Raw genomic sequence first — 15,350 nt, forward strand, 5'->3', positions numbered from 1 at the left:
CTATAACTTTTTTCCTCTTTGACACAAGTTTATCTTACATGCTGAAAAATGCTGCACACACATGGATCATCCCCTCCCTGACTTCTAATTTTGCAGACACACTTCACAGTTGAAAATTGTGATTACACTGTAGTTTTCTTTCCCACATGCAAGCAGTGATCTTGAAAATCTTGAAATATTTTTTTTGACTACTAGATTGTTTTCTGCTTAACAGAAAGGTTGGAAGCAAGAAAGAAAGAGAGCAGGGAAAAAGAAATAATAAAATAAAGGAGGCTATATCTTTCCCCCACTCCTTAGAACCCACAACAATTCTATTTTCCCAGCCAAGAGAAGAAATGGCATGTGTCTGGTACAATTTCTGAAGCAATGTGAACTACAGTGTCATGGTCAGTGTGTCCCTGTTTGGTTTCCTCTGTAATCAGAAAAGAAAGGCTATAGATTTAATGCCCAGGAAGATCCCTCCAAATGAGGATTGGATGTATTGATGAGGGAACAGTGCTAATATTGTCCATTTTTCTAGCAGCAACTCCCAGAAGCGTAGCAAACTTTCATATCTCAAGATCTGTGGCACTTGAAACTCTCCAGATAGATTTCATGCTGCTCCAGTTCTTTTTTTGTGAAGCATAGGGATGAATATTTAAAATTGCTTGTTGCTTAAAGAGCTCCATCATCAACAGGCTTGAAATGAGAGGCTGCTATGTGCAGCCTCATTTTTTTTCCACCACTTTGCCTTCCTCTGTAAACCCAGGCACAGCTTTCTGGCATCATCAGGGGTTCATCTGCACATCTTTTTACAGCTGCAGAGTGAGATGTTTTTTGTCTTTCCGTGTTTGTTACAGCTAACAAACAAGAAGAGGTTACACTGAGGTGCTTGGTCTGTTTTGCTAGACCTAGTCTCTCGACACAGCTGAGCATGGAAGTCCATTTTCCACTAATAAACTCTGGAAAGGTGTCATATTTTAACCCCAGCCAGCAACTAAGCACCACACAGCCACCCAAGAAGGACAAGTGATGCAAATAAAAACAAGTTGCTCCCCGTCAACTGACCAATGCCTGGTCAGTCTCCAAGCAGCAGCTACCCCATGAGCCTCTCCCCTAGTTTTATTGCTGAGCATAATGTCATATGGTATGGACTATCCCTTTGGTCAGTTGGGGTCAGCTGTCCCAGCTCTGTCCCCTCTCCACTTCTTGTGTACCCTCAGTCTACTTGCTGGCAGGGAGGTGTGAGGAGCAGAAAAAGCCTCAACACTACTCAGCAATATTGAAAACATCCTTGTATTATTGTCATTGTTTCCAGCAAAAATCCAAAACACGGCCTATTACTGTGAAGAAAATTAACTCTATCCCAGCCAAAACCAGCACAAGGGGATAAACAGCCACTGAGTATGATGGGTCTCAAATGTCATTCTTCTCCCTCTCCCCCCCCATCATGCCTTCAGTGACTTCCCATTGACAGCTTCTGTTGCACTGGAAATCGTCTTGCTAAAAGCATTATCTGATGGATTTGGCTGAACTTTTGTTGTAGGCTGTATCATTGTACAGGCCAGACAGCTATAGCTACCAAGCCTGTTGCTGCCTCTGTGGGTTTCCTTATCTATAATAGTGGTGACACGATTATGGTCAATATTTTCATTAAGGCTTTTCGATAATAAACCCCATAGTCATGGTGGTGCAAACCACATGTGTAGATGACAAAAGCTATGGCTTGAGTTGGCTTGGTTTGTTTCTACTTGAATCTAGGGTGAATTCAGATAATGCAAATACTTTCTAACCATGGACAGTTTATAAGTGATGCATTGAATGATTTCTGTTGATAGATAAAATCTTAGAATGCAGATTTAAAAAAAATTTTTTGTTTAATTATTTAAGTATTTAGAAAGAAGGTAAAATTTCAGCTTAATGTCCACAATTTTCACTCCCCAGGTTGGCGCCACCAGGCAGCTAATACTCTCTGCATTGCTAGGCTGCAGAAGCATCTGTTCAGTCATTTGACAGGAGTTATTATTATTCATTTAAGCAATACTTGATGCCATGTGGAAGTGTACTTGTAGGTGTGCTTTAGGCCAGTGCTGCTGTGTGTCAAGTAATAAATTCTCTCAGATTGTAACAGGGAAGGCTGAGATTGCCTCTTTGAGCAGATGACAGTAGTAAAGAGAAGTGTTTTTCTGCTCAACTTACTTGATTTCACTTAAATCAGTAAGTTTTTTCTTGAAAAAGGAAATTTTAAAAACTTGGTTCAAAAGGTTTCATTGACCTTTTGATTTTTTGTTTTCAAAACTTCTGTGGAAAAGAAACTGAAACACTTTGTTAGAAAATTGTGATTGTAAAATTCTGTAAAGAAACAACACAAACACTTTGTGACTAACTGCATAAATAACTTCACTGAAAACTGATCCCAGCAAACGGCTATAACTGCTTACTGTGGTGCCCTGAATCATCTCTAATCTGAGAACATCATACTGTCACTTACACCTGTAGCTTCTGATTAAGTCCTCCTCAGCTACCTGTGATCCAAGGCAAGAAATGGCTTTGGAGCAGAAGCCTGTGTGTAGCCAGATCCTGACAACGCATTAGATTTCAGGTGGAGACATGCGTAGTTACCTTCTGTCGCTCCACTTCCCAGCTCCATCACTAGCTAGTGATTGAACAAAAGAGGGAGGGAGAGGAATTGTGGCCATGGTAGTTTACAGGTCAGCACTTAATGTGCGAGGCCCTTTGCTGCAGGTGCTGCCAGTCTATGCTACCAAGAACAATGCCAAGAGGTTGTGCTGATGAGGGAGCATTTTCGCTGCAAGAGGAAAGAGCCAAAAACCTCAGTAAGTTTGAAACTGCAGAGAGCCAGAGAGCAACTGGCTATTTACATATCAGAATTTTTTTCAACTAAACCTTTTATAGTCCTAATTGACTATCCTAATCTTCTGGCACATAGCAGCCTCTCATTCCAAGTCCACTGATGACAGAGGTCTGTAAGCAACAGGCAAAGTTAAAAATCCATTAGCAGAGCAGAGAGGATATTAATTTCCTTTGCTGAAGGCAGACTGTTGTTTTGTTCTGTAACTCTTTTGTCACATTTTCAGCAAACCCAGAGCCCTGCTCTTCATCTTGCAGCACAGTTCTTATTGAGACATTGTTTTTCTATTTTCCCACTCCTCTATAATGGTACAGGGCCCTTGAAAGATCAAGATTTTGGCCCATAGAAGTGGCCCTACAAAATTCAACTGTTTTTTCAAAGCATCTCAAAACACAGAAGAAAAGGCTTTGACTGGATGGCTTTTCATTTCAATACACGTAAGAACACAGGTACAAATAACGTGAGCATGCCAACATAATCTTGTTTGAAACCTGACTTTAATCATCTTCATCTCAAGAAGAGTAAATATACTATATTTACTAATATTACTGGGACAAACATCAGCCATTGATCTCTGCTTGTCTTCCTGTGAGACATCACCAGGTTTAATTTTTCCATGTTCCCTTGTCCCTGTTCAGCTCTGGTACCATCATCAACTCAGGAGCAGCTCAGCCTCAACTCCCATAGGCAAGTCTATGCCCATCTTCTTTGAGCTATTTTCCTTCTCAACATAGCAACCCAGTTCAAAAATCTACAAGCACAGCCTCAGCAGTCTAGAAAAGTAGGTATTGAGATATCAGTTTCAGTTTATTTAGAGCAAAGAATGTTAGATATGATTTATTGTGCTTGGTTTTTAGATGACTGGGACTTTCTCTTTAGAGAAGAGTTAGCTGTTAGTTTATTTATCATGGCGTTACAGTGTCTTAATTAACATTTAGATGATCAAAAACTTGAGATGATATTTTAAGAAGTATGGAGGTGGCTATTTCCTTTCAGGGACAGACATTTATAGCAAAGCTGCTGAATATGTGAAAAGTACATTGCAAAAAAACCTCTTGTGGCCAAATTTTTCAGCACAAGGCAGTGTGCTTCATCCTTTTCTGATCACCAGACATCAAGAATGAGAATCACTTTCACACCAAAAGACAGGAAAGGCTTATTTGCATTTTAAGTAAGTCTCATTGTTCCTGAAACACCGAAGAAAAGGTCTGGCAGCATTGGAAGTTTTGTCAAGGAGTCACAGAGTTGATATGCAAAAGGAGTAAAGGCATTTCCTCTTACTGATATGCATGATTTAAAACCATGAAGTTAGAAAGGACTTTATTTTAGAAGGGATATTTTTCTTCTGTGTAACATCCTTGAAGAAAACCCTGCCTATTACTGCCTCAGTTTTTTCTCAGCATGTTGTTTCTAAAGAAAACTATGTCACTAGGAAGTCAGTTCTAATTTTATGCACTGTTTTGTAGGCTGCCTACATACATGGCAACTTTTCTTGCTATTTAAACAGTGGTTATTGTTATGGGGAAGTTGGGTGAGATAGTCATTCAAACAGACCCACAATTCTCAGTAACATATAATCTAAAATGTATTAATTTGGCAGGACAGGTACCATGATTTGACACCAAGTCCTATTCTACAGAACATAAATATACAAGTCCCAGCTTCTTCCCCACACCCCATTTGGTTTAGACTGACATGGGGTGGGCTCAGGGGAACGGGAGACTCTAGTCAAGGTGTCAGGGCCAGATGAGGCAGCTCAGTCCCAAACGGAGGGGTTCCTCCACTAGCTCCCACATATTATTTGATGTCCCTGTACAGTGTACTCCCATTCCAAGGAGCTACTGGATTTAACCTACCCATGGGTCTGCACATTTTGAACTGGCAGATTTAACTGAAAAAAAACCAAAACAAAGTCAAACAAACAAACAAACAAACAAACCACTTTGAAGTCAATCCCATGCTGCCATTATTCAGGAAAAATTCCTGAACTAAGATTTTGGCCTAGTTTTCTCTGTGCATTTTGAACATTTTCAGCCTACATGTCTGTCATTCATGCACGGAGTGCCTTTGCCACAGTGTTCAACTGAGTGTAGACTGTCTAGTCAGGTCAAAAGGGAAGGGTATCCGCAAAGTGCAATTTCATTTCCTCAAAAAAGGAAAATTGATCTTCTTGAATCATCAAAATGACAATGCCAAGAGCTGCCATAATACACTTATCTGTGGGCCAGTTAGGAACAATACACAGCAGACCACAAAATTACTATGATGTCCTCTTTTTGTTATTTTTTGAACAATCAATTCAGACCTGTATTAAGCAGTGGAAAGTAAAATGGGAGGATTGCTAATAGTACTGGTAATTTTCTGTGAGGTGAGTATTTGTGTATCAGTCAACATACCTGGCAACTGTGCATCCATCATCTTGAATTACCAGGCAGGCATCAGGCAGCAAGACTTCCAGCGGTCGACTACCTAGGGTGGCTGGGGAAATTTGGGTTCAGGCTCTGATCTATAGCTCCTCTGATGACCAGCTGAGGATCTGGGCCTGTGTCCTCTCCACAGTGTCAGCGGAGACAGGCAATGGGGTCCCAGCGTCAGTTAGGAAAAAGAAGCAGGAGGGTGCCAGGTATTGGGGTAGAGAAAGGGGACAGTTCCCAAGGTGGCAGGAGGCACCCAAGGAGGCTGAAGGCCAAGGAAAGGCAAGCAAAAGGATGAGCAGCTCATCCTTACCAACCTAATGATTTAGGGGAAGATTTTTAACTTTAAAGGTGTTGATGTCCTGTGTGGAAAACGCCATTCTCTGACGAATCCACAGCTTTCAACTGAGGCAGATCAGGGGAAGGAGGAGGGCGAGCGCCTGTCCAGCAGCAGCCAGCCGCAGCAGCAAGATGTAGCCATAGAGGAATTTTTAAAAATAGTCTCTCTTAAGACATCAGAGCTTTTACGCAAAAACAATTAATTACAAAATGAAGAAGGGGATGGGGGAGGAGGTTGTGCGAAAGCTTAGAGAGGGGCACCACTGCCATTTCAGGAACTTTTCTTTCTCCATCTAAGGTGATGTCCTAAACCCTTCACTGCTACAATACTGGCCCAGCTTGCTTAAAATTCTCTATTTCCCATAAATTCTGGCACAGCTACAGCTTTCCGGTGACAATTGTAAATGTGCTTTGGGAGAAAGGGGCAAGGCACTCATTATTTTTATCAACCTCCTACAGCAGAAGTTGAAGTTCTATGGAAAATATGTAATTTTAAATGTATTTATTTATGAAAGCTTTACATCAAAACAATTTCTGACTGACACGTTCCTCTCAGCTGGAACAATAAAAAATAGTGGTTGGGTCACAGCTGGATTAGCTGGAGGTGACAGTCTGTGTTTCTTTCTCTTCTCTCTCTCCTTTATAGATCTGAATCTTTATCCTCTTCTTTTTTTTCTTTTCATTTTAGCATAAGTGCCTAATATAGTTATCTTCATGCAGTCAGCATAACGTCATGTTGTTACTATCATTTGCAGTTTTCTTTCAAATTTCTCCAGGCTGCAAGGGCTTGTTCTCCCTCTCTAGCTGTTAATCTTATGTTCAGCTCTGAAACAACAGCTCTGCGGCCATAGCTGTGCTGCCCAAGAGGATGATAAAGGTTCCCTTTGAACGTGTATGAAAAACATAATTCTCATTTGCAATCCTTAGGATAAATGTCACTTTCCTGAAATGCAGGGTAGTTACTAAATTACTTTTATAGGAGAGACAGACATAAAGAATTGGATTCAAATTATGACCCTTCTGTCTCTGCCTCCAAATCTTTCCATTCACCTATATCAAGGTGTTCTGTTCCCATTTAGGCTTCCTCTAAAAAAACCTTAACTTTACAAAAGTGATGCAGTGTGTCCTTTTGGTAGTATTTAGGATCAGACTATCAGAACACTGTAAGATTCAATTTTCCATGGCTGTTCTGGAAAACCCAGCCACTAGTTTAGATATTCAAATGGGAGCTGACCCAGTCATGGAGTATTTCTAGCAAGGTGTTATTAAACATGACCTGCTTCTCAAAACAAGGATCCCTTCCAGTGCCAGGTGTCTGAATGCATTAGCTTGTATCTGAAGAAAATGTCTGTGACAGAACCTCATTTGTAAGTTTATTTAAGAGCTACTCAGGTATCCCGATGTGAAAATTTTTCATTAGTTTCAAGTGAAACACTGTTTCTTTTGTCAGCTTTGGCTTTTTCATTTGCAGAACAAGTACCAGCCTTTACAGACTGTGAGATAATTAATAGGTGCATTAATACACAGGACACAGAGGACATATGTGCAAATGTATGTATGGTTTTATTCCAATTTGAATTTCATTGCTACATTGACAGTTATGTTTATGGGCACAATGAGTCAACTAAATATGTCCAGTACTCTCCATTCTAAACTCCTGGTTTTAGAAGCTTCCAATTTTTAGAATTTAAATTCCAGAATCTGGGCCAAATAGCACCATATTAGTGACACCTTTGACAGTTCTACCCATTAGTCTCTCAAATGGGAGCATCCCATCCAAGTTTTGGCAAACGTGCTCATATTGGAAAGCATAAAGAGACAAAGACAGTGAGTCCATAGGAAAGCCCATGAGGCTGTTAATCACTTTGTATTTGGAATTAGGTTAATATGGTACTCAAGAGATGACATTTAAGAACCAATGAAAGTAAAAAAGAAGTATTGAGTAGAGTTCCCCTTTCGTTGAACACTGTCCACTCTGTTCAGTGAATGAAGGAGTATGCCTTGAATAAAAATAATGATAACAACATCCCTAGATTGTAATCAAAAACTTACTGAGCAGAACCTTTGCTCTGGCATGCTCAGCATTTGACAATATGATTAAGTAACCTTAATAAAGGTCTTTGGAGAAGAGAGTAAGAGGGATTATTACTTTTTGAATGTAATAATAAAGAGTCCATCAAAGCTGTTAGTCTACTCCCCTTTTGAACAAAAAACAGAGGAAAAAGTAGTTAGGGTACTCCAAGTTCAAGTTTAATTTCTAAGCCTTTAGTTCCTCTATTCCTGATGCACCACAAACTGAAATTATTCCAGGTGCGCTAAGACATTTCAGTGAGTATGTTCTGCCAGTAGCTTCCACCTGCACTTTAAGGTTGGCATAGGGGAATATCTGCTAATGGGAATAAACGGTAGGCTGCAATCAGGCTGTCAGCTATTTAGGGCAGCAGGAAGCAAACACAAGAGTGATGGTCACCCTTGCAGGTCATCAGAATGTGTTCACCAGGACTCCCTGAGGAGAGCATTTTAATTTCCTCGATTTCACTACTTCTGCAGGAACACTTGCCCATTCCAGCCACTGCTGCAACTATTACAGATGTGAACTCTCTCCTTACTTTTTCCTTTCTCCATGCTTCAGTCTTCAGGAAGATTAACCCAGCAGGAATAAACACACCACAGAGAGGCTTTCAGCTTCAAACAAGCTCTGGTACCCTATGGCTGAGAACTGAAATGATACAAATTCCCCTCAAATAGTCTGTCTCATTGTGGTGGTGGTGTTATTACTATTATTATTACTATTATTATTGTCATCATTTTTCACTTTAAGTGATTAATACCGCTTATTTTCTACTGTTCAATATATGTTCAGACTAGATTCCTTGTTCTCTCATGCTGCCTGGGGCAATTTATTGGCAAATAATATTCCAACATGTTGCTATGTCCTGTGCCACTACTGTAGGTATGATGAAATACCTCTCTAATACTGGCATGACTGTGGGACTCTCACCATACTCAGCTTTACATAAGTTGTTTGCAAAATCCATGTTCTGCCTGTTTTATCCCCATTTCAAACTACCAGGATGCCTTCCTAAACTAGCTCTACTCAGGCAAATGTAAAGTCAAGAAGCTTGCTTACATAGGAGGCCAAAAACTGACGCAACAAGTCAAACTCTGATCTCCTTTACACCTATATCAAATGTGGATATATTCTTCTCCATAATGTGAGCTGTGGCCGTGCCTCGGTTATGATTAAGTATGTTGCCAATATGTAGTTGTCTAACCTCCAGTACACAGTTTTGAAATAGCTTAGCCATTGATTCTCTGATGAGGTTTGATTTAGTGAGGGAGATCAGAAACTGAAGAAAGAATTATCCTGGGGAAAAAGAAAATGTCTCTTGTAGAATTGACATTTTCAGAGCTTGAGATATAGTAAAGTGTCAATACAAAATAAATGCTGCTTCTTTAAGCCCTTTAGTTATTCTACAGTGGGAAACAGGGAGATACCTGCAAATTATTTCCAAGCTGCCTAGTCCTACAGTAAACCAAGTAGTTAGAAGTGACAATGAAGTAGAAATTGAAGCTTTTGATAGTTATAGGGAATTTCATTTTGATTTGCAAAGATTTCTTGTAGGCTCAAGAGAGTGACTGAAATACTTTGCCTCTCTTTGAAGCCAGTACTTACCTACCCACGGGTAAAAAATGGCATTCATTATAAAAAATAGTGTTGTTCTTTTGTAATTTATTGTCTCACTTATTTTCACATGACCACAGATTTCTGTTCTGAAGAAGCTGGAGTAGCACAGACACTTTACATTCATTTTGCCCATCATTTGGATGCACAGCTATAATGATAAATGTGTGGATTTTGTGATCACATGGTTATAACATATAAGGACAAATATCCACTTTGTAATGTTAACACTAAAATGGCTGGAAGAGAGTAATACAGTCAGCAGAAAGGACTGTGAGACTGACTGCCTTTTCAGCTAAATCTCAGGAGTAACTTGATAAAGCAGGTAAGAGTTATGCTAGTACAGACCAGCATGAGAGGATAATTACACCCAGTGTAAGCACTGATGCTAGATATATGCTGTACAGGCAAAGTGTGTTGTCGTTTTCCTTTTCTCCATTCCACCCTATAAATATAATAAAAAAATGTGGAGGAAGTCCTGTTTTCTCACCGTGTCTGTTGTTGACCATCAGGAAGGGTGATTCAGCATTTCATCATCAGTAATAAAAGCACAAAGCTACAGAAGTCAATATTGCTTTGAGCATGTGTTATGGAAAAGAAACTATAGCTGAAAAAAATCCTTAAGTAATCCCCCAGCTCCTCCAGCCTTACTCTGTCTGGCTTGAAAGAGGTCAAGGCAGGGACCTCTTCTCCTGAAAGCTGTCCTGCCAAGGCTTGGGTTTTGCCACCAACTTGATGAGCTCTTCCCTGAAGTGCTTTTTTTTCAGATGTAGTGTTTCACTGAATGAAGTCAGCATTGTGTACGTGGCATTAACTAGTGAAGTAACCAAGAGTTACATGAGTAATTTCAGATGAAGGATCCTGCTGACTAATATTCATATCATGCCTGACTAATGAGGGCTGGTTAAAATGTCAAGAGTTTTTTGGGGTTTTTTTACTACCTTGTTCTTACTCACTCTCACAGTAGATGATAATGAACAGACATTTTGTTTATTTATTCCATTTGTACAGTTCTATGGGGACAAAAGAGTTCCTGCAGTTAAGCTGCTTCTGCATAGTTTAGGAAATCTTATGGATGTGTGAATAAGAGTGACTGTTCCTGCCTGGAAGAAAACAGACTCCGTTCTGTCATTTAAGAGTAGGTCCACATTGAAGATAATGTAGAACTACTGTTGCCCAAGTGAGAGAAGTCTGCTTGTGTAAGGCAAAATTTCTCCTGGAGCTCCCCTACCTGTGGCACTGAACTTTTGCACTGCCAATGAAGGAAAGCAAGGTCAGACCCATGTCATCCTTGCTGCCCCGCTCAGGGATGTGCAAGGAGCCCTTCCTGCACCCTCTGAGCATTGGCCCAGGGAGGTGACAACAGCGATCCCTGGGTACATGGGTGGGCAATGGTAAGGGAGCTGGCTTAGCCCTCTCACACACCCCTGGAGCTACCTCTCACCCACAAAACCTGTCTCTCCACTGATGGCCTAGCTCCCCAGGGTGGCTCTGGTGCCTGGGTGCTCCTTCAGTGGCTCCCTCAACCACGCACAAATCTCATGCCAAGCCCTTTTGAAACAGCAAAGGAGTTTTGCTTGATCATGGGGCAGTGGTCACTGATAAGACTATCATACAACGGAGCATAATCCAATATATATCTAAAAGCAGTAACAACCTAGGAAAGAACCTGGGGAGAAATGCCTAAAATGGAAAGGCTGTGAAGAATGTGCATGTATAAATGTATATTAAAAAAGAAGCAGGCAAGGCAAAGAATGCTGTCAGTATTTACTTTACTGCAACTGACCTCCCCTTTAGTTCTTTCAGGTCATTTGTTAAATGCATGGAAACTATTGATTTTGTCTCATTAAATCATTTCCATGCATTTCACAGGGACAAACGCTAAGCACGGACTGCGCTGTAAGGCGTGTAAGATGAGCATCCACCACAAGTGTGCAGACAGCATTGGACAACAGCGTTGCATGGGCAAGCTGGTAAGTGAGCAGCTCAGGGTAGCAAGTGCGGTGGGAGGTACCAGCCTGTGCTGGAGCCACTTGCTCCGTGTGCCTGGCATTTAGCTGGTGTATTAACAGAGCTGACACCAGGTCATTTTACTGAGGTGAAAAAAGCAAAGCCAGGTGGTGCCCGATTATCCATTTAGGCAATTGCTACTCAAAAACCTGAACAAAAATGAAACACAAATCTGGTCTGCTTTGTGGATATGAGAATAGTTACATAATCCAAACTGAGCTGAACATCAAAATTAATTCCCTTGATTTAGACTGTGCTTGCTGTAGTGTAAATCTCTCAAGGAACACTATAGGTTAGTTAAAAATGTTTCAGTGGAGTTCAACCAATGAAAAATCCTTCAAATTATGTTTTATTGTTTTCTCCACTGTCAGGCCTTGATGAAAAACCATAATTAACCTTAAAAGGAAAACCCAAACCTTTCACGGTGAAACACTACAGAGCTTGAAGCAATCTCTCAGTAGGAAAGGCTGGGAGAAGACTTACCCCTGTACAAACACAGAACCCTGGTGGACAAGTCACTTTCTGAAAAGAAAATTCTCATTATTGGCAAAAGCAGGACGCTGTGTTTGAGAAAATTCTAGCCCAGCTTGATGCCTTCTATGGGAATGTGGTTCTTTTGGTTACTTCTGGAAAAGCAACCTGGAAAAATGAAGATTTGGAATATGAAAACTGAATACATATACTCATGTTTCAGATATTCTCAGATTTATTGCAACCTGAAGGCACCTGAGGCAAATATGAGTTAAACCTAAACAGCTTTACTGTGTGAAATGATGAAAAAGATCAAGCCTTGACTTCAAAAGGGCTTGAAAACCCACCTCTCCCTGGAAAGATCTTTCCAAGAGTATTCAGTGATGTTATTGTGGTTTATACATCTGTGCAAGTATTTATGCATTTCAAGCATAATCTTAGCCCTAGTGTGAGGCAATTCTGGTATAGGAAGTAGGTTTGTGAAGCCTTGGACAAGCCAAATATCAAATCACGTTAATTGTTTCACATGTTTTGTGATTCCAGCCTCAGCACTTGTGGTGATTAGTTTCGAAAAGCAGAAAAGTAGAGGCTAAATTTAAAGCAGGAAGTCAACCAGCAAAGTCTTGGGAGTTTTATGAGCTCATGTTGTATTTGAATCTAGTTTGTTTGAGGGGTAAACTGAGGCTGAGGAATCTGGAATTTGTTCCTCTAAAAAACCGAATTTATCATTGCCCTCATTCCTTCTCAACCCATGCTGCAGCTCATTATCAAAAGAACTAGTTATCTATGATTTCTTTGATGTATACTGAACATAGGATACAGAAAATACATCCCCATGAGGCTTTTTCACTCATTACTGTGACTGGAAGTTCTCACTGCCCACAAATATTAGAAATCTGAGAGATCATTTCTGAATCTCCAGTACCTTAAATGACATTTCCAAAGACTTCGATGTTAGCACCTTCATTTTGGGTACTCATCTGGTGAGGACTTGAGGAGTTTTTTGACTTACAAGACAAAAAAACAGAGGAAGCTGCAGTCAGTCAGCAGCACACCTTAGAAAAATCTACAAAAATGCACTAAATTCCTTGGGTTTCACAAGTGCATACATGAGATAATGAGGATTTGGAGTTACAGTGGGAAAGAATAGTCACATGTTTAGTAAATGAGAAACAAAGCAAATTCACATTACACAAGAAGAAAGGGAGAAGGAAACTTCCCAGAACCTCTAATGATTCAGCACTTCTGCTGCAATTTATTAATTCTGCTTTTGTGTAAGACAAAAGAAAAAGGGGGGCTGAAAATGAGTCCCTCCTCCTTCCACATAAATACGGGAAATTGGTTTTTTCCAGGAGAAAAATCAAATAAATCCCTGATTTATAAACCCCACAGTGACTCAACAACAGGAGTCAAATTTCCAGCCTGAGCACACTGTTAGGTCACTAACCAAAGAGCTGAGGTTATTTCTACTATGTCAGTCATGGCAGCAATGCACTTCACTTGATTTTGCTTTCTCTCCCTCCAGCCAAAGGGATTTCGACGGTACTACAGCTCACCACTACTCATTCACGAACAGTTTGGCTGCATCAAAGAAGTGATGCCTATTGGTAGGTTCCGATTGCTTTTCCATTCAGTCTCCCTTTGGTAGTGCTCTGCAACAGCAGCGGCAGACTTCCAGCCGTGATATTTACCCTCAGCAGCCTTCCAGCTCCTTTCGGTGACTGGATGTCCTTCTGCCATCTCAGGAAAGGACCACTTCAAAGATACAAAGCTGGAAGAGGAGAGGGTGTGTTTATTGTGCGTTTCACTCAAAACCCTGTGCATATCACCTCTTAGTAATTACCCCATTTATAATAATAACTACCTGAGTTCAAAGTAGGGACTTAAAAAGGGAGCAAACACTGTAATACTGATGTGAAGGTCTGAGCTGGAAAGAACCAGATAAAAGACAAAGAGATCAAAACAGCAGGAGACATTCAAAGCACTGTTCTGTTTTTTGAGGGTCTTTGCTAGGTTTCTGTCCTTTTTCACTCCCACTTTTTACTTTCCTCATATCTTTCCTTATCAACCATGTCTACACATTGTCTGAGTATTTAAAGGACCAGATTTTGCTCACTGTAAAGCCAAATTCCTGAAAATAAACATTTTGAAATGGAGAAGTTCAGTTGATTCTGGAAAATATTTCTCCCCACCAGTACTCTGACCAGGCAAGCCTGGCAGTGCAAAAAGTGAAAGCCCAAAGTAGGCAGTCAGTTTAAAATGACTTGTCTGAAGACATTTACTTTGTTGTTTTCAGAAGTTGTTTTTTTTTTTTTTTAAAAAAAAAAAAGTGAATTGTATGGATTTCATCTAAGTTTTCTTTCTAAAACCATCCATCATTTTTTGCCAGGAGTAATAGAAACAGTTTGAAAAATACTCCCTAAAAATGAGATGTGCTTTGCTCTTATCGAAATTCAAAGTCTCAAGTATTTTCATTGTACTTTGGACAAAATTTCCCTGCTTCTATACCCTGCCACAAATGTACTGTATTCTACATGTCTGCTGCCTTGTACTTCAAGGGAGCCTGAAGTCTAATAATGTAGTATTGTAGAAGTGGATTTGAACTGGATTTGCTCATGCTAATTGAAGACATCCATTTCCTTGCCATGGGAGATCAGGATGGGCTGAGAGAGTTGGATTGTTCAGCCTGGAGAAGAGAAGGCTATGGGGAGACCTTATTGCGGCCTTTCAGTACTTAAAAGGGGCCTATAAAAAAGATGGGGACAGACTTTTGAGCAGGGCCTGTTGTGATAGGACAAGGGGTAATGGTTTTGAACTAAAGGAGGGGAGATTCAGGCTAGACATGAGGAAGAAATTTTTTTAAAATGAGGGTGGTAAAACACTGTCCCAGGTTGCCCAGAGAGGTGGTAGATGCCCCATCCCTGGAGGCATTCAAGGCCAGGCTGGACAGGGCTCTGAGCAACCTGATCTAGTTGAAGATGTCCCTGCTCATGGCAGGGGGGGTGGACTAGATGACCTTTTAAGGTCCCTTCCAACCTAAACTATTATATAATTTTATGACTTTGAGGCCACCTATGAGGGAGAATGGGAATCAGAATTCAACAGACATATGCCAATAAGGGTGGTGGACTTCTGGCTACCTCTAGACTGAGCTGAGCAACCTGGAGCTCATTCCCGACAGCAGGTACATACTCACACCTGACTCCAGACCCCATATGGCCCCACAGTGAGGATGTCAGTACCTTTTAAGGAAGATCCGGACCATCCTGTTTATCCAACTCAGTCAAGTAGCAGCATTATGTATACAGATAAAGGTGATGGTCAGTGGTAGGAACAGGCAGCAAACAGGGATTAAAGCCTCATGGTAATATGTCTTCCTTAACTCAGTGCAGGCAGCATCAGTGGTGATTAGAAAAGGTAAATGAAGAGAAGACAAGGCAGTGACAGGGACAAGAAGAGCCTGAATGAGGGGAGGATGATCTATATCAGAGCAGAGGAGCCGCAGAAAATCACTAACAAAAGCCAGTTCCACTAAGTTTGTCAAATACCTTTCATCAGGATAGTCTCTCAACTTGTGTTT

At 40.7% G+C, this 15,350-nt stretch overlaps 1 protein-coding gene across 2 annotated transcripts in view; it reads left to right on the top strand.

The window, feature by feature from the left end:
* STAC (SH3 and cysteine rich domain) overlaps positions 1-15,350 on the top strand; it is a gene marked incomplete at its 3' end in the record, with an annotated part of 71,062 nt that overhangs the window by 32,096 nt on the left and 23,616 nt on the right. For both annotated transcript variants that reach the window (XM_080339733.1, XM_080339734.1), the window contains exons 3-4: positions 11,162-11,262; positions 13,296-13,377. In XM_080339733.1, coding sequence (XP_080195859.1) covers positions 11,162-11,262; positions 13,296-13,377 — 183 coding nt within the window. The remainder of the gene's footprint in view (positions 1-11,161; positions 11,263-13,295; positions 13,378-15,350) is intronic.

This window comes from Nesoenas mayeri (assembly GCF_963082525.1).
Source record: "Nesoenas mayeri genome assembly, chromosome: 2".
NCBI lineage: Eukaryota > Metazoa > Chordata > Aves > Columbiformes > Columbidae > Nesoenas > Nesoenas mayeri.